General features: G+C 35.5%; 2 protein-coding genes across 2 annotated transcripts; one reads left to right on the top strand and one right to left on the bottom strand.

Moving 5' to 3' along the window:
* Positions 1-513: 513 nt before the first annotated feature.
* LOC129275743 (DNA repair and recombination protein RAD54B-like) lies at positions 514-13547 on the top strand. Its single transcript, XM_054912234.2, has 5 exons — positions 514-615; positions 6315-6948; positions 8093-8136; positions 8729-8783; positions 12626-13547. The coding sequence occupies exons 2-5, from the start codon at positions 6338-6340 to the stop codon at positions 12774-12776; spliced, it is 861 nt and encodes a 286-aa protein (XP_054768209.2). The 5' UTR covers positions 514-615; positions 6315-6337; the 3' UTR covers positions 12777-13547.
* A 3729-nt stretch (positions 13548-17276) lies between these two features.
* Positions 17277-21404, bottom strand: LOC129275754 (melatonin receptor type 1B-B-like). Its single transcript, XM_054912244.2, has 2 exons — positions 20931-21404; positions 17277-20754 (listed from the first exon to the last, which is right to left on the bottom strand). The coding sequence occupies exon 2, from the start codon at positions 20741-20743 to the stop codon at positions 19649-19651; it is 1095 nt and encodes a 364-aa protein (XP_054768219.1). The 5' UTR covers positions 20744-20754; positions 20931-21404; the 3' UTR covers positions 17277-19648.
* Positions 21405-24448: the final 3044 nt, after the last annotated feature.

The raw sequence follows: 24448 nt of genomic DNA, 5'->3' as shown, positions 1-24448 counted from the left end.
TTACGGCTGTCATTAAAAAAATAGGGTAACAAAATATCCCCAGAATATAAAACTTTTAAACTTGGCCAAATTATCTTACCACATCGTAGTTTTACATTAGTCTCCAACCTATTCTTACTGCTAAATTAGTTAGAGTTTAAGACCCACGTAGATCCATCTTTGTGGCTAAAAAAAAACAATAGAAATTGGTAGAAATTTCGCAGAGCAAGCTCAGTTGTTGTCGATAGATCTGCTGCTGCAAGAAAGACCGTCTGCAAAAACAGCTGATGATCGATTCGCTCAAAGTTTTGTTGATTGGAGGTTGGATCCATTCTCAGCCATAGGTGGAAAAATTTTCATACAGTTATTTAATGATATATTTCTTCTTTAGATAAGCAACAACAATTAGAAAATTGATTTGACCGGAAACATTATAAACTAATCAATAGTAGGAAGTTATAAAATTATGGAGGATATGTCAGTTTTTATTAAAATAATCTTCCCTGTGAGAGATTGTCAGTATTATATACCGGTACACCCCTATATCTCACTATGGAACATGCCATGCCGTGACCTGCCGAACCGGGGAATTGAAAAAGAAATCACAATTTTATCGATAATGCGATATTCAAAAGGGTAAGTGTGATCAGTGATATATATGTAATGTATTGATATGGAGCCTATATCTGAGTGTGTGTCCATTAGTGCTTGGAAAACTATGATTCTATTCTTGTGAGGCATACGGGATAAGATTTACTTAAATATTAACATCCGTGTTAACCACAGTCCCACGTGCTTATCTCTGTGTTCGCCATGTCTCTTTCCTTGCGAGACTCCCGAGTCGGACATGCGCAGTTTCTGAAGTAGCTCACTGAAATACTCAGGCGATGCACTGTGAGTGTGATTGTAACCTACATACATGATCCATGGTTTCAGTTCAAGTGTGGTGTTGGTGTCATTCATTGTTTACTGTTGTGTTGGTATTGAGAGTGTGAATGATAAAGTAAAGCTGCTCATGTTAGACAGCTGGCAGCCGTCTGTTTCGAGGAGTTTATTAACAATAACATTTTTAATTTATTTATATTTCTCCTCGTACACAGACGGCTCACTATCGTGCAGCCAGGCATTAGGGGGTTAACAATGCAAAATCCCCCAGACGGGGCTCATTGATTTTTGTCTGTATTTCATAAAAATATACAAAAAGAACTGTACCAAAATAAAGATTATTATTCCGTTTTGGCCTGAAATGCGCCAAAACGGGGAAAAATAAACTTAAAAGGGGAAAAAACAGTGACTTACTTCGGCTGTCGCGCAACTTCACTTCTCTGCTTAATCCGAACTTAATATCATAGATACAGCTTCTTCCCTCGAACTACCAACGATTGGAACGAGTTAAACATGGACACAACATTGATAAACTCATTAGACTCTTTCAAATCCAAACTCAATCAAAAACCTAGCAAGTGACCTGCTTACTTGGTGATTTCACACACATCAATAAAGTTGGCGGAGTACAGCAAGTCTGCATATGCCGACTTAACCCAAGACAAGACAAGATAAACATATGGCCATTGAGTCTCTGTACAGATTGAGCTAGAAGTTCGGTCTCTGTATTTGGTGAGTGGAGCCAACGGAGTTCAGCGGAACAATCAACATAACAGAGACTGAATCTTTTGGTCTACTCATGTTACTATTATAGACCCCCCCAAAAGCTTGACTCAGCTCAGATTGACATTTGATTTGTATGCAACTTATCTAACGTTAAATTGGTTCTTCTGCTGAACTACGACTACGTTGATGCCTTTTAATGTTGGCTCCAGCTCCACTCATCAATACAAAGTCATAGATTCTAGACTAAAGTGTTGGAGGCCTGTACGTAAAGACAACTATTAGCAGTAACTTTAGATCTGACCTTCTGCGGCAACCTGATTTTGGATTCAAATTTTTTTGTACATAGATATCACATTTTTGTTTAAAAATTACATTAAAAAATAAATTCAGAAATTTCGTGCCTTAAGGCAAGGCTCCACATTAACTTTTTTTGGTGGTGGCCCGTTCGGGCCACCAAAACCTTCAAATAATTTTTTTTGGTGGCCCGATATTAAAGTTTGGTGGCCCGAAAAATATAAAGAAAAACATTAAAAAAGAATAAATGGTTTAACCACTGTCAAAAAAAATGAAAGAAAATAATAAAACGGCAAAAAAAAAGTGTGAGAAAATTCCTTCCCTATATTTGCCAAATGTTGGAAAAAATCACATTTCATATTAATGAAATGCCTTCCCAAAGTATTTACTTTCTCAAGAGTTGTTTAAGTTAAGTCATTTAGAAACAAGAAAGAAAGTAACTGTCTGTTTATTTTTGGCTAGAAAAGACCGGAAAAAAACACAGCTTCGAAAGAAACCAAGTAACAACATACATACAAATGCACACGTGGGACTGTGATGTACTCACCTAGATGTGTTTTTATGTGTATTATTTTCATTTGGAAATCGGTCTTTTTGAGTCAAAAGAGAGGTCATGATTCCTCTTTTTAATGCTTGCAAATAATCGGGATACACCAGATTTTAGCAAAAAGGTCTGTAGAAGGGTATTTCATTGGTGTAAAATGTGACTTTGACTTGGATTTTCACAGTTCTGTGGAAGATTTCTTAGCAGCAACATTTCGTATTGCAGCTCCCTGAGTCTGAATAGGCTGCTAACGCACAGCTGCTTGAAGCATGCAAAGCTCACGCCAGCCGGTCGGCACGGCCAGCTGGATAAAAGCTACTTAATGCTATAGCGGTAGGCCAACTTTGTGTGTGTGTTTGTGTGTAGATCAACAAAAAGGGCGCATGACGAACTGGCTTGCAATTTGAACTGTAGAAAGTTGATAAATGCGTGCAAAATGGGGAGAAAAATTGCGCTATTCTGAAAATTATTGGTTGCCCGATTCGGGCCACCAAAACTTAGTATTTTTTCAATAATGGTTGCCCGAGGTTAATTTCTGGTGGCCCCGGGCCACCGGGCCACCGCTAATGTCGAGCCTTGCTTAAGGCTTAGCCTAAGGCTTAACGTTAGAGTGCAGTTAACACTGATTCCTTTCAAATGATGATTAAAACCTAGTCATACACGATCCTTTTGTTGGTCATCATAAATTGCCATCTTGAATGATCATCCTTATAAACGTCTACCACTACCAGTTATATCGTGATTCATGTCGCTATGTTGCGTTTGTCTTCATATCGCTAATTGTCTTTGTGTGTGCGTTCGGAACTCGTAATTCACATACATTGGCCTGGACGCCCTGTTCCTGGAACGCCGTGTGCGGCGCTCTTCACGTCTTGAGCTTTTTCGGAACATTTCATATACTTTCGTTAACAGAATCTTTGTCGTCACTAAATAACGCTCATTTTTTATGTTAGCATTTTTCATTTTTTTGGGGAAATACATGGATACAACACTTAATGGTTTAACTTACATATCCTGACTTGGAATTAAAAAAGTTGAAACTGATTACAAAAAAATACGTTTTTTTATTATATGTCACGTGATTGATGACGTTTATTGACCCCTGTACCATAATACGTTCGGGGGGAGCCACTTCCTTTCAAAGATGCACAACATGATTGTCCAAGAAAACTCGTAAAGCCGGTTTAAGTTTCATCGTCGGGCGATATCTGTGCGTACAAAAGAATGGGTATCAATAGCAACTAATTAATTATTCTTCATTTTCAATGAATACTTTAGTATTTTAGTATAGGTTTTCTCATAGTGTAAACAACGTCCCCCGGGTATAGAGGTTTTGTTGCTCTTGGGTGCTTTCCGATTTGAGAATTATCTTTTTCGTTTTGATCATCGTACACGTTTTTTATTCGGAAAATATTCGGAAAAGAAAACGCAGCTATATTTAGTGCATCACATATGTGCACACTGCATATCGCATATGTGGGTCATCATTGACATTGTTCGCCGTATTATTCAGGGTGATGGGTAAGTGAAAAGTATGGTCGTGTGACCTTACTTCGCGCGGGACCATATTTCGTGGACGGTCGTATATCTCAGAAAGTACTTAATATCGTGAAAATCTGATATCACTACCAGAAAAAGCGGTCAAAACTTATCCTGTAGTGAAAGTTTCTAGTTGATAAGATTGAAATTTGTTTAAGCTAGGGCTAGGCGATTGGGCAGGCGCGCGCACCTGCCTCGGCCGATCCTCGCCCATGCGCCCACCACTAACTTTATAGCAGGCAGGGTAGGACTTCGGACACATCCACACATATACATCTCCAACTAAAGTGAGTGCACTAACTACCCCAACATTCACTTCCAATCTAAAAAAACGCAATGTGAGAGGATGTATTCCCTGTATGGGCAATGCATCCTCTCACCACCCAAATTTTCTGATCAACAACTGTCCTTTTTCCAGCCAAACGTTCTCTGCTCTTTAATTAATGATTAACATGGGCAGTGAAACCTGATCTTATCCTCAGCATCCTAACATAGCTTCAAACCACTACCTCTCTTTTAAAAAATGCCCATTATCAACCACAATACAATCCATGAAATAAGCACAATTTGAACACAAAACAAAACCAAAAAGCCAGTGTATCCATCGACATCTTTTATGATTGATAAGATATCCACGCATAAAGGATTTGGACATGTTCAAAACCACAAATTCTAAACCCTACACATACTATAATAGTCCCCTTTCAGCTCACCAAACGCAACATATGTTATTCATATCTGGTTCCAAAATACACTGGATGTTGAAGCCTAGTAGTATAAAAAATAAGCGGATTATCTAAGGAAAAACAGCATCGTTCAAAATAACTATATATTTCATATATTCATATATATTTTTGTTTTGCAACCCATTTAAATATTTTTACCTGCGGTGCCATCCATTTGGTTGGATGATGGACCTGGTCATTTTATGTATGTAAAATGCTACATTATCACTGTCTTGAACTTGAAATAAATCGTGATTAAACAAACAGGCATCAGAAAGTATTATTTCAGGTAAATGGTTACGAAGGTCATTTCAGATCAATCAGCTTAGATAAGAATTGTTTTCTTGTTCATTATCAAAAAAACTATTTAATCATAAGATGGTTATGGATATCACACATCATAAAATGAATTACAATTTCCTTATTCAAGGTCAATGATTTCAGGATTATTAACAAATGAATGTATTTTTTCTCATATTTAAAAAAATATCTTGTTTGATGTTTTCAAATTCAGCACTGCTTCTATATTGAATTGCTTGATGCTGGCGAGACTGCCAGGAGTGTTCCACTTGTTTATTATAATTAGGGAAATTTGAAAAAATTCTAATTTGAGAGTGAAGTTGGCTCTGTCAATAAAGCGTCTGCCTGTCGAACCAGAGGTTGTGGGTTCAGTTCCTTCCTGGGAGGATTACTGAAGCATGCATTGTGTGTAAATACCTCCCCCTGTTCCATAGATGAAGACTATGTTACAGTGAAAAACACTTGTCCCTCGGATAGGACATTACATGGAGACCCGGTGTAGAGGAGAATCACCACCATTGCACGTTATGCAACACATAGATCGATCCCTGACAGCTGATTAGATGAATGTGCGTCGCATGACATTCAGAGGAATCAGCTATAGCATGCCAAAACATGACACTTTCACCGATGCAATAGTCAACTATTGCAGCAAGAGAGCCAGCCATGCAAATGATGCAATATTGCGTGTTCAAGCAAGTGTAATAGCTCCTTAACTGCACCTCCACAATTACTGCATGCGCATACCCGCATCTCTGCATTACATAGGCCTACACTACGCGCAGATGAAATAATATATATAGTAAAATAAAAGGATAAAGAGTAGGTCTTTACTCCTAGCCCTGTTCCTTCATAGGCCTAATACTTTCGTTCTATTTTAGTTTGGTCAAGACTATGTCTACAAGTCGTGTGTTGTATAAAGTGAATATTCAATATTTTGTCATTCATGCGACCATGCGAATATTACATTCGGTGCAAGTTGAAGCAGTCTATTCAATTCCGCTTCACGTTGTTGAATAGATTCCTTCAACTTGCATGCTCATGTAATATTTGCAACGATCGCACTCATAAACATTGCTAAATAATATTGCTACCCTAATGTCTACAGCAAGGTGGAATAATTTTGCATTCTCCTCACCGGGATTGATTTCTGTTCAGCACCATTTGCTGTGTTAAAGAAACCAGTAACAATGGCAGACAAATATGAATGAAATAAAAGCAAAGACCTGAACAAAATTGCAATGAAATGTACCAATGTGGATTTATTTCCTAATTAGATCCTTTATAGAATATTTATTTATTTTGTTTTGAAATCTTTGCAGGTAAGAGCAGAGATGATGCTAATATGAGACGTTCTGCTGCACCATCCCAGCAGGGTCTGGCACCTAAGAGACCAAGGTTCAACCCTCCATTTCGTTCAAACAACACTGTTCCCCTGAATACTCCTCTAGCATTACCAAGTCAACACACGACCCATTCTGCCTCTCAAAGTCTACCCAGAACTCAACAACCTGCTCATGGCAATGTAGCTAATATAAACAAAAATAAAGAGCGGTCAGCTGAAGCAGTAGAATCAGTAAGTTCTATTCAACCAGTTGATGCTAAGGAAAATAATGACAAACAAGAATCAAGAGACCATGCAGAGAATGCCTCTGATAGTACTGTTGCAAAACTGGAATCAGATGGGACAGACATAGGTGAAGGTCAAGGACATGGTCAAAGTGATATCCATGAGCTTGGTTCTACAGATGTTGGACATTTGACTCATGCCATGCATGGGTCAGCCCTTGTAGAAGAAAGCTCTACTGGAACCAGACCCAAGCATCTCCTTTCCAAGAGCAGTTTGAGGCAGAGAAAACCATTCATGGTCAAACAGACTACTCCAGCCGTCAAACCACCCATGAAAGAAACAGTAGATGATGATGGACCAAATCGTCATTTTTACAGTGTAATGTGGTAAGGGATTGGAATCTCTGTTATGGTAGTTAGCAGTTAGCAGTTTAATTACTGATTTTCTGTATGCATGTATAATTATGCCATACTCAGGAAAAAAGAAGTAACTTTCTGAATTGTCATAGTGCCCTCTTGAGTTAGGATCTGTGAAGTGGGAATGAAATGAGAAAGAAAAATATAATTTGTTTATGTGATAAGTGTGCAGTGCAATTGATAAATATTAGGTTTTTGTAACCCCATCAAATGGGAAATACCCCCTTAACCAGTACGAGGGGGGGGGGGGGGGCTCCCCTTAAAGTCCAAATTGCGAAATTATTTTTGCAGCAGTACTACCGGAATTTTTCTTTGGAGTCTTTTGAGACAAAATTTGTGATGCTTTGGTTGCAGTTCCAAAGCTACGTAAAATTGTGTGAATTCCTCAAACATAATTTCATCTAAAAATCAAGTTCAATATAACCAAATCTAATAAATATATCATTTTACCTTTACTCAGTGAAATCAATTCATGTTCTTCATGATTTAAATAGAGGGGCTGACAATTCTCACCCACCCCCCCCCCCCAAAAAAAAAACATTAAAATAATCATTGTAAGGTTTTTGAAATATCATAACTTTCAAAGTACATAGATCTTTTTCATGAACTTGGACATAAGGGTAATCACGTATCACCGATCATCTTGCAGAAGAGTCAGGTAACATAAACAAGGTCTTTTTAGGTCATTGTCTTTAGTATTTCATTATTAAATGAATGATGTTTATGTGAGAAATAATTTATCTTAGTTGTTTTCAAAGTCAGCACTGATGCTATATTGAAATGTGTAGTGCAGATGAGACTGCCAGAGATGTTCCACTTGCGTTTATGTTACATTTACATAGAAGGACACAATACGAGTGTCTGGATCCCAAATTATGAGATTTAGACCTTCATTTCTTGATTTTGAACAGAATTATGATTTCATGCATAAATTCTGCATACATTAACAAAATTTTCTTTACCAAGATAATTAAAGGGCCTGAGGAGGCACATTCGGGTTTACAAACTACAAAATATTCCAGGCAATTTAGGGTTAAGAAGTAAATCAAAATTAAATTCAGAAAGAATGAATTTTTGCTTGTTCTTTATTCAAATATTTCCTCTTGTTTTGCAGGTGTAAACTTTCAAAGAAAAAGCACAAGAAGTGGGAAGGAGATGGTAAGTTTGTAAAATAATTAGACAAATCTCTGGACTAAGTTTTTACAAAGATTACTACCAGTTACTAAATCAACATATTAATTGTTAAGGGGGAAACTATTTTTTCAATAAAGAATTCTGTAAATATTTCACGAATCTTACAGGAAGATGACAACATAAATGTAGGATTCTCAGTTGTTGCATATATGCCATAAGAATGACTTCGGATTTGTTTTTATTCCATGTTACATTCACCTATTGTTTGTAGACAATTCAAGGTAAAAGCCTGTGCCCTGACCAATTAATTTTTTTTAGCCTTCTAGAATTTCATTATAGATAGTGATCATTTGTTGTAATATTTGATGTACATAATTGATATTGAAGTTGATGGGATTTGGAGCTGTACTGTTTGTATGGGTCAAAGAAACATGTATTTAACTACTTGTGGAGACAGAGATAAAAAAGAAATGAGTAACGAGTTATCATTTTATTGTCTATACATGTTAGATTATTTTGAATCTTTTATCTTTTATGTTTTTAATGTCATATGATGGTACTAGATATTATATGTATAATCATGCTGAAATTTTGTTTTTCTTATTTCAATTATCAGCTCTTCTGATTGCCAAAGGCAGATCCGTGACCCTACTGGATACAGAAGGGAAGGAGTAAGTTCTCCAACAAGAATTTAAAAATTTAAACTGGGTCGTAGCACAGTTCTCAGTGATTGATTGTAGGACACATTTTTATGAATAACCTCATTGACAGTAATGTTCATTCAAATTGTTAAAATTGATTGTTTGATTAGTCGTTTAATAGCTTATCACAACAGGAATCTGATTATATTTTGGGTTATAAGGTCTGTGGCCAAACACAGGTCATTGTGTATATGAAGACAGCTAGTTCTTGTTTTATCTTGATTAATCAATTTCACACCTTATGCATCTCACAAGTTAGATATCAATTCTATCATCTGATTAAATCTCCAGAATTTTAAAGGTGAAGTTCACCCTGACAAAAAAGTTTAGTGTAAAAATATCAGAGAAAATAATGAAAAATATTGCTTAAGGTTTGAGAAAAGTTATGAGAATTTTAATTATTTGATTTAAGACGTCATATGCGAGCAGCATTCCTACATAGTGAATGGTAAAAAAATCAATGAAATGTCATTTTCTCAAAAAATTGAAAATGGTTTTTACTGTACCTTTTGTATATGAAAAGACAAATCATTTCACACCCGATCATGAATAGAAAACAAAAATAAGTCACCAGGAACTATTAAAAAAAATGAAATTCATGCATTTTGTATTACATAACATATGGGGCAGCTGCTCATTTGTGACGTCACAAATTTAAAATTCTAATAACTTTGTTAATCTTTAACAGATTTTCCTCAAAACTTCTTCAATATTTTTAAAATATTTTTCTTCTATTTATGCAAAAAACTTTTCTTCAGCGTGAACTACCCCTGTAATGATAGCAAACAGGCCCCAAATTCCACTGGAGCACCATGTTCTACCCACTCTTGGCAAATGTCAAGATAAATTGCCACTTTTTTCGGAGCAATGGTCCCAAAAATTTTCAATAAATTTGTATTTTGAAAAAAAAAAAAAAAAAAAAAAAAAAAAAAGAATATATTCATCCAACATAAATTTGGCATTAAGTTTTATGCTGGTACTAGCATTATTTCAGAAAAATATTTCATGGCTGAAAAAAAACAAGTTGGTTGTATTGATGCATACAAGTTTTGATACCTGTAGAATGTAATATGTGATTACAATTAAATCTAAACAATAGGTTCTATGATATTCAAGTTTCATAGGTAAATAAAGATGATCTTCAAATTTGCACGTCTCCAGCACTTGAAAAAGAGATCAGAGAGGCCTGTGTATTAATACCCAAATATATATTTTGCAAAGGTACTTTATTGTGTTAAAGAGCTGTTTCTTTTAAAACATTTTGTAATTGTAAGCAAATAAACTTACAAGTTGATTAGTCATCTTTGTACACCGTGTACTTATATCCTTAGAATAAATGAGACTATGTGACGTGAAGTTACCTGCAGCAGTGAATTGTCAAAAGCATTATTGAAGAGGTGTTGTTTCTATTTCTTACTAAGTATGGGCCTTTCCACCTTCTCCTTATTCTCATAATTGAAAAAAAAATGTGAATCAACTTTAAACATGACATAAATGCATGGATATTTCAGGAATAGCGGTTTCACAATTAAATATTGGGATTATTAGGTCAAGGAAACTATAAATGTACCTATGGAAAATTGCTTATTCTTGCTTATTTTTTTGGTTCACCTCTTTGAGTAAATTGCAGCCGAAGGCGAGCGAATGGTTGATATAACCCAATAAGACGGTCAAATAGTGAGCAATGGTTTGAAATTATGTGCGATTAAAAACGAAGACGAGGGAATAGATCGGGTGTTCTTGTACGTTTGTGTCATCGTGTTGCTTCGTTAAGGGTTCTTTCGAGATCGGTCCACTTTGGCAAAAGCGGGATGAGGGACTTTGCGCGACAATAACACACAAACGATAAACAAACGATTACCGCAGACTAAATAAGAGATGCGAAGGCAAACAGATAACTAACAAGATTTCAATTCGTCTGGAAATTTTAAACATGTTCAAAATTTCCATGCGAATTTGAATTATTGCAGCTGTTAGTTCAGAAGGTGTACGAGCCCAAACACGAAGGGTAAATATGATTTACTATCAGTTACCATTGAAAACGATTAAAAAAAATGCTTTTCGCCAGCCATCGCAAGGAATATTTCAGGCAATTCGGTTAAGTGTGAGGGGGCCTTTACACCATAGACAGATATTTTACTGCCAATTTACAATCATAGACCCATTGCATAAGAGTGAATATGTTTGTTAACTTGCCAACCAATTATTACTTACTTGAAATCTTGGATTTTGATTGGCTGTTAACTTGTTACCATGGTAGTTTACATTAGAATTTCTTTCTCTTTGCCTCATTAGATGAATTTTTCATATCAAATTCATCAACTGCATAAGACTTTATATGATACGGTTAACATGGTAGTAACTTTTATGGATTGGGCTCTGGTGTTTCAAAGGTTTTTTAAGGATAGTTATTGCATTCAGACACCAGACAGAGATGTAAAAAATTAACATAGATGCTGGTATTCATGGTTGATTGGCATGAAACAATTTGCAGCCTTGTATGAGAGTTTATGCCGGTATGAATATGAAGGAGAGAAAGAAATGCTGGCATATTTGTTGTTATATTTCTTAAGGAATGCGGAATCCAGGCGAGGTTGATTGCTTCAAGGAATGACGTGTGGGGGATGGCAAAGTTCATTACTCTTAGCATCAACAATGATCAATTTGTTCTATTATAATGTGAAAAATCTCACTCTTTTCTCTTGATATATACCTGAATTATACATGCTTGAACCATATTGTCAGTGTAATAAAAATATATTATCTTGATTTAAATTTGAATAAAAATTATTCCATCTAAAGTATTGATAAAACACCCCAAGATTTTCATTGCTAACAATTTTCAGTATCTTGTTTGATTAGCAGTGGACATGTTTTCATCTAAACACCTATAATTGCCACATTTTGAAAATACAATAACTTTGATAGGTTGAACAAAATAATCTTACAGGGTTGACTAATTTTTGCATTAAAAAGATCAAGCTGTGCTGTCTTTTCATACCTGAATGAGTACATAAAAGGCAAAATGTAATTTTGTTAAATGTCTCAAGGATAATTTTGAAGGATTTGTGATTTTTTGTGAGCAAGTTTTTATCTTATAATTTGACCCATTATAACTTATTATTCTGACTTTTTTACACTCCTATTAATTTTGGTTAAAGCATAATTTGATACTATTTAGAATAAATTCAAGGAATTTATTCCTTGAAATGCCAACGCACTGTAAAAGGCTGCGAGGCTAAAGCCAGGGTAATAATATCCAAGTCCTTTGGAAGCACATAGGGACGTTATGACATAATGTGATATGCGCTATACAAGAACTGCGTTATTATTATTGCTAAAAATAAAAAATTGTTTCTTAATTTTGGCGTTGAAAAATCCATTAGCATTGAAAAAAAAAAAAATTATATTTTTCTTTTCCAAAATGTAACATAACCATTTTACTAATAATCGTTGAATAAAGATGAATTGTTTACTGTAATTTTGGCATTGTGATTTGTCTTTTAAAAGGTGAAATCTTTACATGATGCATGAATTGATGAATAATTACATTTTCTCCACCGGATATAGTCAACGAGTGAAGAATCAATATGTATTCCATAATACGCTGGCTAAAATGTACACCCGATTAGAAGGTACCTAACTGGAAATATTACATGGTGTATTTTGGTTCCTTGACGAAATACATTCCTGCTAATTATTGTATCTGGAGGTGTATTCCATTTAGATCTATCAAATTAGCATGCCATATTTGAAGCATCTTCTCTTTGTATAAATTAATGAATTTTTTTGTATCTGTTTTTTTTTCATAGGATAGGTAAAGGTAGTGGATACAGACCATCAGAGCTGGAGAGCATGGAGGAAGGTCACACGTTGTGTGTGGGTGGCAAGGAAATTGAGGTAAGATATCAGTCTAATCTTAGCCTTGCTCTAGGAGTTAAGTGTTGCTGTTTGTTATTGTAATGGCACTAGATATTTTCTTTTTACATAATTAGTGTCCTTTGTGCTCATAACAAGACACCAAAATGAAAAATATAATATTATTTGTTTATTAGTTTGAACGACCTGAATGCAAGAAAATTTATCTATAATGGTGAGCATAATCTTGATCTTGCTGTAGGAGTTTTTATTTGTTTGTTCATATATTCTTTGTGGATAAAATGTTTATTTAATGAGAATAAAGTAAATTTTTGAGGAATTTCATGGAGTCAGTTTAATAATCTCTCTGAAAAGGTGAATTCTTATGTCGATTTTACATCATATTGTATTATTCTATAGTTTGTAGTAGATTCATTTATCGAGTGTCTGAAATTACACATTGTACATACCAGTGACTTGTATTTCGGCACAACCCTAGTTTTTTTATATACCTTTTAATTATGACAGTGATCAGTGCTAACTCTTTCCCTCTCTTTCTAGCAATGATTGTTCATTTTTTTCCAACCAACGATAAATAATTGTACATAATTATATAAATTTTTTTTGGTGCTAGGCTTTTCTCAAGAGCAACTTGCTGATTAAAAGTTTCAGTCAGGGTTTATGTTTGCAGATTACAGATTGACTGACAGGCTAGGTCCTAGTCTGCAGGCACAGTCCCTGATTGAAAGTTTAATCAACAAATGGGTCTTGAAACAAGTCTAGCAAAAATAAAACTTGTAAAGAAAGAATTAAAGGAAAGATAAGAAAAACAACTGAAAAGGAAAGAAAACATTAAGAAAAGGAAAAAAATATGTGAAACAAAAGAAAAATAGAAACATTAAAAAATAAAAATAAAAAATAAGAAGAGAAAGAAAAGAAAAGGAAAGAAGTCTAAATAATATGAAAGAAGCTATGAAATTATGTTTTAAAAGCTGTTGCAACAAGTAAATTCTGACTGGTTACTGTTATAAGGCCAAGGGGGAAAAAATGTTATTTCAACTTAGCAAGAGGGGTCTTCCACACACTTGTCCCAGTTAGGGCCTTAAGGAGCCATATTCTGACCCCTTACCTCGTACAGAAGGGTTTCCATAACAAAGTGCATCTGCCCTGTTCGAAACTTTGATAATTGAATTAATTTTTTAAAGGCCAAGGCAAAATTATAAAGATGATTAAAATGAAAAGAAAAAAAATCAAATGTAATGCTGAAAATTTTATCAAAATCAGATGTAAAAAGAAGAAAGTTAAGGCGTATGTCACCCACTCACTATTTCTTCTGTATTTTATTATATGAAATATAAAAGAAAAAATTCTTCATTATGAACAATGTGAAACAAGGTTTGATTCCTTCTGGAAAATCTGCATAAACCATGGATTCAACCGTGGGTTTTTAAAACCACCTTTGTGAATTCGGGCTATTGTGATTCATGAAGATGTTTCCTTAAATGTTAAATTTACATAAATGATATAGTCTGTAATTCATATAATAAATTACAAAAGAAATAATGAGTGTCATCATTAACTCTATCATTTGTTATCAATGTTTTTCATAAAACTTTGAAATATCAATTTTTTCTTTAAATTCTCACCATTTTGCTTAGTTGATTTTTTGTCTCACCTGCGAAGCAGAGTGAGACTACATGTATCGGCGCCGTTTTTCCGACGGCGGCGGCGTCAACACCAAATCTTAACCGAAGGTTAAGTTTGAAATGACAGCATAACTTAGAAAGTATATGGACCTAGTTCATGAAACTTGGCCATAAGGTTAATCAAGTATTACTGAATATCCTGCCTAAGTTTCGGGTCACATGACCAAGGCCAAAGGTCATTTAGGGTCAATGAACTTAGACCATGTTGGGGGAATCAACATCAAAATCTGAACCTAAGGTTAAGTTTTTGAAATGTCATCATAACTTATACCCCTTTCATAAACCCAATAAAACATATCCTCCAATTAGCCGCCTAAGAGTAATGCGGATAATTCAATAAAAATTGCGTTCACAAACTCCATAAATTATTTTTATGAGCGCCTGTCCTGAAAAAGGCGGATAATCGTCATGACAACTGGACACGCCCCCTCCAATGCGGTTGTGTTGGAAAAGGGTGACCTTGTGACCGCACCATGGCAATTATCCGCATTATTTGGAAATACGTTCATAAACTCAAAATCTTGTCCCGCTGCCGCTATTATGCGGATAATAGCAGCATCAGAATAATGCGGATAACTCTTGTCCTCCTCTGATTTTACGACCAAATTATGCTGCTATTAGCCGCATAATTGTGTTTTATTGGGTTTATGAAAGGGGTATTAGTAAGTATATGGACCTAGTTCATGAGACTTGGCCATATTAATCAAGTATTACTGAACACCTGCCTTAAACTTTCAAGTCACATAACCAAGGCCAAAGGTCATTTAGGGTCAATGAACTTTGGCCGAGTTGCGGGTATCTGTTGAATTACCATCATAACTTTAAAAGTTTATGGATCTGATTCATGAAAATTTGACATAAGAGTAATCAAGTATCACTTAACATCCTGTGAGAGTTTCAGGTCACATGATCAAGGTCAAAGGTCATTTAAGGTCAACAAACTTTGGCCAAGTTGGGGGTATTTGTTGAATTACCATCATAACTTTGAAAGTTTATGGATCTGATTCATGAAACTGGACATAAGAGTAATCAAGTATCATTGAACATCCTGTGCGAGTTTCAGGTCACATGACCAAGGTCAAAGGTCAATGAACTTTGGCCATGTTGGGGGTATTTGTTGAATTACCATTATAACTTTGAAAGTATATGGATCTGATTCATGAAACTTGGACATAAGAGTAATCAAGTATCATTGAACATCCTGTGCGAGTTTCAGGTCACATGACCAAAGTCAAAGGTCATTTAAGGTCATTGAACTTTGGCCAATTTGGAGGTAATTATTAGATTGCTGTCATAACTCTCAAAGTTTATTCCGGTAGATATAGTTTATAAAATGTGGATATAGGGGTAATCAAATATCACTGACAAGTCGTAGGTCGCATGATCAAGGTCAAATGTCATTTATTGTCAATGAACGTATTATTGTATCATTATATGAATGGTGTTTTTTGTGAATAATTATTTTATAGTAGTTTTCAAAATCAGCACTGCTGCTATATTGAATCGCGCGATGCAGGTGGGACTGCCAGAGGCGCTCCACTTGTCTTTTCTTTAGCTCAGTCGGTAGAGCGGGGGATTCGTATTCTGGTGACCCGGGTTCGATTCACACTTGGTGCGCTAGTGCCCTTTGGTAAGGCATTAATCCTCATTACCAGGTCCTTCGGAGAGGACCTTAAGCCGTCGGTCCTCTGGTTGCTTGCTTACAAGCATTCATGCTTTCTTAGCAATCAGGTAAAAAAATCCCCACCAAAAAAACCAATTTGTTTTGTTGGGGTGGTTTTGACCTTCAATATCAAAAGAATTATTTTAACTTATTAAAAATAGTTAACTGTCTGTTGTCTTGTATCAAAGCTTCGTAATTGATTGTACAGTTGATCGATACAATTAATTTCAATTCCAGATTAGAAATGATTGCATATTGCAATCATTTCTAAAAATCAGCCTTATGGTCAATCACATAGTAGAATGTGAAAACTTATGCTAATGTGAACAGTCCTGATAATATTGAACCCGTGAACTGGAAAGACATAGATGCTACTCATTTCTGGTTAGTGTTATCATTGATTATTTCCCTTGTTTCCAATGTTTTTGTTGTTGTTTTTTGTTCCATGTTACAAAATGAAACCTTGTTATCTTAAACTTAGGTATCTTAAAATGAATTCTGACAAATTACAAAGGAAATACAAGCTTGGTTGTTTTCTTCATCCATGTGATTGGTCTGCTAGACTGAAAATATAGATCTGTAAACATATATGTTTTTTATCTGGGGAAAGCATCTAAAAGACTGGTTATCTCATTACAAAAGTAGTAGAATATAAACTCAAGTCTCTATGATCAAGATTCACAAAGGTTATGTGAACCTGTTGATTCAAACTATGCTCTATGAACATTTCATGCTGCTTAGTTTATTAACCCATTGGATACTAAGTCTGCAAAAGTCAATGTGGGCTGGAGTCTATAGAAAACATGTGTTACATAGCAAAATTATCCAGTCTCCAAGGGGTTAATGGGTACAATGAGAGTGGTCCAATAGAGGATTGATACTTTTTTCAGAGGGTGCTAAATTTGATCTTCGTGTTATGTTGTTTGGTTTATACAATAAATTGAAATAATCCCCCATCCATATTTAAGCAAGCCATGGTCTAATCGATAGCAACAAGTGTGAAATTAAAGACAAAGATATTCACTATTTGACCTTTTATTTTTTTAATTTATGCACTTAAATAGACTCAGTGATTTATATGCATGGGACCTGCAGAAATCATGTTTTTAACACCGTCTGTGTGAAATTCAAACAGAGTTCTTCAAGCAAACTGCACATTTTTTTCCAGAAGACTTTCAACACTCATTCAACCATTGTTGTTACACAGACCGGTACACAAAAACCTGAAAAACTTGGTTTACATTAGAAACATTTAATGTTCTTTTCATATTTGTAAAGAAAAGTTTATATACAATGTAAATAAAGTAAATCATATCTGATTAAAAGAACCAAAGATTCAAGCAGAGTCACTTGATGCAATACTTTCTCCATTTTGGTATAAAACATGGGAAATAAGCAAATTTGCCATAAATTTGGCAACAAATGGTCTAAACTTCAAGAGATCTATGAATCATTAGAACCACTACCGGAAGAATTAATATATGTGAGTGAACAATGTATGATATAAGAAACTAGTAGTAACAGGGGCTGGAACAGGAGCATTGTTGCCAAATTCAAATCTATTCTTAGCTAACATCTAGCAGCAAAAGGGAAAATGACTGACATTTTCTTCTGTGCGCAGGAAAGTTATACATGTCTTTTCCTGTGCATTACCAAATCCTTTATATAGGTGAAAGGGCCAACCATGAAATGATGGCAAGGTATTTCAAAACTCCCATGTACTTATGATGGAAAAGCAGTAAAAAAATATCTGAGTGTTACTGACACTAAGAATACTCAGTATTAGCATGCAGATACTAGTATGGTCAATATATTTGAAGAGTCACTATTTATTTTGTTCATGCTGTGTGTCGCTTAGCAGATGAGCAAATCAGCACTTTTGACTTTTTGAGTGTACATTTTGGTCAATCGTAGTGGAAACCGCTATTAAAATCATTTCATTAGTCCAACTTTGTATGTGTGCATGCTAGCTCTCCCAAATAATAAAATTTATATTTTCTGCAGTAGAAATAATTAATGCTTTAATGACAAATTTTTTTACTGGAAATTCAGGTTTTCATCATGTTTTTTATCATTGTCTTTAATGAAATTGTGCTATCTTAGTATATATTATGTGGAGCGTTGTGGCCCAGTGGATTAGTCTTCGGACTTTGAAACAGAGGGTTGTGGGTTCAAATCCCAGCCATGGCGTAGTTTCCTTCAGCAAGAAATTTATCCACTTTGTCCTGCATTCAACCCAGGTGAGGTGAATGGGTACCTGGCAGGAATTTATTCCTTGAAATGCCACAGCGCTGTAAAAGGCTGCGGGGCTAAATCCAGGGTAATAATATCCAAGTCCTTTGGAAGTGCATAGAGACGTTATTTATAATGTGTTATGCGCTATACAAGAACTGACTATTATTATATGGCCCTAGATACTGTCAATTTTGTGTGTGACTAGCTAGCATCTATTTACTTTTACATTATTTATCTGTGTGAAAGTATTCTATTTTTGGTTTAAAATAATATTAAATATTTAAGTTAAGCCTAATAACCAGAATATATTTAAATTGCTGATTTGACTATTTCACAAGTAACATCTTGTCCAATCCCAGCTCTTTATCAGAAAAGCCAATTTATAAAACATTTTAAAATGGAAGGGAATTCCACTGCATTCAGTGTTGTAGCAGCCACGTCTGTTCACACGTCTACTCGTCTGCACATGTAAATTTCTCTTTTAAACTTAGGTACTGTTTGAGTTTTACCACCTCAAAATTAAACCCTTTTTTCTTATATTAAAGCCTGTTTACACACACAAAAAAATCAAATACAAAACATTGTAAACATGTTTTGGTGGTGAAAGAAGTTGATATGGCACTTTTGCCTTAACTCCTAAATGCTATGATAGATTTACAGCTAAGACTGCTTTGATAAGTTTACCTTTTAATCACAATTACCTTATCAGTGGAAGCAATTTCATAGATAAAAACATGCTAGGCATTTATTATTTACACGCATCCTCTATTTCTGTCTTGTCTAAGAGGTTGTGGAGAGACATCAATGATGTAGTCATGGTAATTGCATTGCAAACTAGGGCTTTTCCACAAAGATAATTAATTATTAAAGTGAAAAAAAAAAAGCTGTATAAGAAAAGTTTGACACAAAATGTTGGAAATTGCTTTCTAATTCATCACAGCTGTAACTTGAAACAAATGAAAATGACAGCCAATATATAGAAAAAGTTGTTTTTCTCATGGAGTTGTGTTTAAGTGCGGCCATTTGACAAGACTAAGACATTCATATGTTCCATATGTAATCACATTTACGAAAAGGAATATCTGATAAATATTTTTTTTACTATATATATTTACAAACATTTACTTTGTTTTCTGAATTATCACAAGACCACTTTAGAAATGTTCAATGTTTTTCACCACATGAGACTTCTGCAAGGTATGTCTTTTCATCCCCTCAGTCTGATTTGATATTCAAGTGGTAAAAGCTATGAACAGTTATAATGTAGAACAAAGTACTAGGTAGCTGTCAATGGTTTCAGTCTCCAAGGATATTTGAACACTCATTGGTTCCAGCCTACAATGTTTGAACATCACTGTGATTGATGGTGAAAGCTATGACAAAGGTTTCTTCTTCTTGGATGAGTTAGGTGATAGCCAAGTGTCACTGGTCAGGTTGACTGGTTTATCAGATGGTACACCATTACATTGTGCAAGGTGAGATTCTGACTTCTGGTTCAAGAGAAATCTCAGGAATGCAGATGGCTTAGGTATCTTGCTCAAATTGCAAGTGATGATGCACTTGAAGACAATTTGAAAATGCGGATGCTTTAATCCATAGATGATGACATTGGCACAACTGTTCATCACCAGGATAAGAGCAAGGTACAGAGAGGCATGACGAGCCAGACTGTTGGTTTCAGATATTGCTATGAGACAGATACTGTAGGGCACCACGCAAACCATGTAGACGCAGACGATGTAGAAAAGGTTCTTTGTGATCTTGATGTTGACCTTAACCTTGCTGTCAATGCGATTTGTAGAGAGGTTACTGGAATGACGCTGCAAGGACAAGGAGTGCCTCTTGAGATGAAGATATATGAGAGAGTAACAGACCAAGATGATCGAGTAGGAGAAGACTCCAATCATGGCTGCTATGATCTGATAGAATTTTGCGAGTGGATGTGCAAAGTCCCAAGCACAGAGATGGGTGAACTTGTCATATCCGAGTTTACCGTATCCAGCAGCTTGGGGGATGATAAGAATGGCAATTGGAAGAAGCCAGGAGATGAGAACCATGGTGAAGATGTTGCGCCCTCGGTAGATGGATACGTAGACCTTGCGGGACTTGGTGATCAAGCAGTGCCTGTTTATAGAGATCATGGCAAGGGTGATGACGCTACTTGTTATGGAAATGACGATGGTTGATCCAGCCATCTCGCATACCTGATCCGTCAGGGGCCAGCCATCTTTGGCCAAGAGGCCTACCACCTGAAGAGGCTGCATGGTAGACACCAACAGGTCTGCAAAGCCAAGGCTTAGCACAAAGGCATTGGTCGGGTTCTGGAGCTTCTTGGAGAATGAAATTGCTATGATGACCAGCACATTGCCAACTGTCCCAAACGTCGCTACAACGATGTAGAAACATGCCATCACCAGTCTCTCATGGAATGGAACTACTTCCACACTGCTGTTATGAGTGATGTTCATGATGTCTTTTGCTGTGTATAAAAGAAACAAAAGAAAAATATTTACAATCCTAAGTATTTCAATAATATCATAGCTTGAGCATCATTTTTGTGAAACACCTCAAGATGTAAATTATTTTATTTAACTGATTAATCCTAACTTCAGTCTTGTGTTTCGTTTTAAGGAAAAAATGTATTACTACACTTACCTAGAAAACATATAAACAACAATCAAGCATGGAGCATCATATAAATTATATCCAGTGAAAGGTTTTCCAGTAGAATTGGATTCTCCAGTACAATATATATGTGAGAATTCAATAAATTTGAACACAACAGGTTAAGACATCTGAGTGGTCAGTTGCAAGCTGAAAAGCAATGCTGAATATCATTTCCTGATACAAAAAAATTCAGATGATTATGATCGGTCATCTCTTTCCGGGCACGAGACACCAACTGATCTGGGACCCACCACTTCTGAACCGGAAAGGAACTGGTATTTGATCATGAGTGGTCAAGCTGTTGGTCAGGCTGCTGGTCAGGCTGCTGGTCATATCTTCATATCACACTTTCAGTCATGAATGATACCTTGACGGAGTGCAGTATCCTTGGCGGATCTTTTACCCACATGTTATGAAATGTGAACAGGAAAAACAACCTTTCCCAATGAATCCCATTTAGACAAATGAATTCTGTGTATTATTTACATAGTAGTAATTTCATATAACGTATCAGGGTCCATTGTATTATTAATGGCTTGTAGGCTATCCATTAGAATTGGTTGCACTTTTTATGTTCACAAGTTATTTGTGCTGTGCACTTATGATTGGCTAACCTATATACATGTATGTATTTCTTCAATTCTTCAAAACTGTTTTATTGTTCAATATTTGTTCATCCATAGTACTTTCAATACTTATATCACCTTATCAAGTCTATCATATTTTTCATCATAAATTCATATTCATGACTTAATTTTTACTTCCATATCTAGCAGTACAAATGTAGACCTACATGTACATGGCAAAAAAGTGTTGTGAATTTTCACTATAATTATTTTAAGGATAAAACCAAAGGTACTGTTTATTTTTTGAAGCTTGCAAGACAGTTTTGGCCAATAACACCATGACTTTTTACAATGCCTTATACCGGTTTAATAAGATTTCCATATCGTCTGAACAAACCAGAAGTTCTACTGGTAGCTAGCTGGTCAGCGATGGTCAGGAGTTGGTGTCAGGTGTTCCATTGGTGCTAAAAATTGCACATGGTACTAAGCATGTTTTATGTATTTGAAGAAAAGAGTCTGAACCTTGTTATTGTTGTTGAAACTGTATCAGAGGATATCTACAAGGACTAAGGTGTCATATCTGTCTGTAAACACGTTGTTGTACATGCATTGACATGGCCAGGGGGCCGTTTCATATTACGTAAAGTCGCTCGTAACGTACAGACAGCTTTATGAAACTCCCACCTGGAATTGGAAAATTACCACGTCTAAAAATATTCACAAGTAACTGACCATTAGGTCCTAGATAATCTGTGCCTGTATCACAAGGTGATTTTATGATGAATTGTATTGATCAACTGTGTGATCGATCATACTAATCAATCAATCTGGAAACATTGTATTGCATTGTCAGATTATTATTATTTTGTACATTTTGTTCTAATGGTTTTAATTTCATTAGGCTCTGATGGGTAGTATATGGTCATGCTGGTGCAACCAGGTGATCTTTGAGCTTGAATACTGTAGTCTTGCAGTTAAAATTCTGGTAAAATACACCTGGATTTTTTGTCTAAAAAATTTACCAATGAACCATCCTGGATGAACTCCCTGGTACACCTGTGTGAAACTACAATACATATTCCCACTTCAGAAGAACAAAAATAAGATGGAGCTTACTGGCTGAGGCTATAATTTAGGCCAAAAGGTACTTCTTTTCAAGATCATAATGGTGAAAGGATTCTTGCTGTTTACTCTTTGAAAAATAAGTATCACAAGGCCTACTTGTAATCTTTATTTTTCAAAACAGTACAAGGCCTACTTTATAACTGTTCTGATTGGCAGCAATAGTGCATGAAAATTGGATGATTTTAATCATGTTCATATTATTCACCTTTAGTGAAATGTTCTCACAATCCTGATTTTATGCTTTGAATATGTGCTTGTGAAGCATTCTGTGATATCTCAGCCAATATTTTTCTCAAAAGATGAAAGTAGGCATAGCTTTGACTGCCTATCATGTTCAAGATCGACAATGAAAAGCAAGTATATACATTCAAGTACATATGATTTAAAACCTCTGCATTATCCCATTGTACGCTGTTATCACATGTCAGTGCACAGAAGGACAATTAATCGTTAGTTTATACCGCAAAGTCATCTCATTTATGAGTATCTTCTTTCATCCATTTACAATGTCAATAAACTTTGAAATGTCCTCGGAGATTCCAATGAAACTTCTTTTATTGACCTGGTAATGTCAAAGTGCCTGGATCTACAGTTTTGGAAAGGTTAAAAAAAAATAATGAAAACATTTTTTGTTTGTTTGTTTGTTTTAACCAGTGAGCTTAAAGAGTAAAAACAAGGGCCCATAAGCAAAGATTAGTGATTAATCATACGCCTGATTTTCATGATAGATTTGGCAGTGTAAAGCAACGTACAGGAACTCTCTTAGCCCAGCTTGTCGTTGCACGTGGGCGCTGTAGGAGGCTGCTGAGCTAGCGATTTTGAATCTCGCACCTTGCCTGCTTATCAGATCATACTGCGCATGCTTGTAACTTTGAGAACTTTCTTGAAAGGTATGTTTTGGAGCGATGGGAATGCATGAATAAATATCAGGTATTTTTTAGCCTGAAAAAGTTCACATAATTTAACAGGGATTCATGTGATCAAGGTGATTTTAAACCACCTAATGAAGGTAATTTGGGGTTTTGATACAAAGTGAAGGTGTTTTTTGTTCCAGGAAAAATTTGACAAGCAAGAAGAAAAAAAGAAAAAAGCTTTTAGCATACAAACCAGATTTCCAGGGGGTGCTACCTATGGGGAATAATACGCAGCATCACAGCTAAATCTTGGGTGTGCTTCAGCACCCCCGTTTCCCAGAGCCATGATGGGCTTAAAACAGCAAAACTAAGATATCATGAAATTGTTTCTTTTTATAGGTCACATGACCAAGGTCAAAGGTCATTTAGGGTCAATGAACTTAGACCATGTTGGGGGAATCAACATCAAAATCTTAACCTAAGGTTAAGTTTTTGAAATGTCATCATAACTTAGAAAATATATGGACCTAGTTCATGAAACTTGGACATAAGGTTAATCAAGTATTATTAAACATCCTGCATGAGTTTCACGTCACATGACCAAGGAAAAAGGTCATTTAGGGTCAATGAATTTTGGCCAAACTGGGGGTATCTGTTGAATTACCATCATAACTTTTAACGTTTATGGATCTGATTCATGAAACTGGGACATAATAGTAATCAAGTATCACTGAACATCCTGTGCAAGTTTCAGGTCACATGATTAAGGTCAAAGGTCATTTAGGGTCAATGAACTTTGGCCAAATTGGGGGTATTTGTTGAATTACCATCATAACTTTGAAAGTATATTGGTCTAGTTCATAAAACTTGGACATAAGAGTAACCAAGTATCACTGAACATCTTGTGCAAGTTTCAGGTCACATGACCAAGGTCAAAGGTCAATGAACTTTGGCCATGTTG

The sequence above is a fragment of the Lytechinus pictus genome, chromosome 2 (assembly GCF_037042905.1).
Source record: "Lytechinus pictus isolate F3 Inbred chromosome 2, Lp3.0, whole genome shotgun sequence".
Classification (NCBI taxonomy): Eukaryota; Metazoa; Echinodermata; class Echinoidea; order Temnopleuroida; family Toxopneustidae; genus Lytechinus; species Lytechinus pictus.
Note: the sequence above shows the minus strand (reverse complement) of the source record. Positions and strands in the feature narration are given on the sequence as shown.

What these genes read in the sequence shown, in the direction of transcription:
- LOC129275743 (XM_054912234.2), top strand. Translation starts at nt 6,338, where the DNA reads ATGAGACGTTCTGCTGCACCATCCCAGCAGGGTCTGGCACCTAAGAGA. An exon ending in CATTTTTACAGTGTAATGTG is followed by an intron (nt 6,949 to 8,092) that starts GTAAGGGATTGG and finishes CTTGTTTTGCAG; the next exon opens with GTGTAAACTTTCAAAGAAAA. An exon ending in CAAGAAGTGGGAAGGAGATG is followed by an intron (nt 8,137 to 8,728) that starts GTAAGTTTGTAA and finishes TTCAATTATCAG; the next exon opens with CTCTTCTGATTGCCAAAGGC.
- LOC129275754 (XM_054912244.2), bottom strand. Translation starts at nt 20,743, where the DNA reads ATGAACATCACTCATAACAGCAGTGTGGAAGTAGTTCCATTCCATGAG.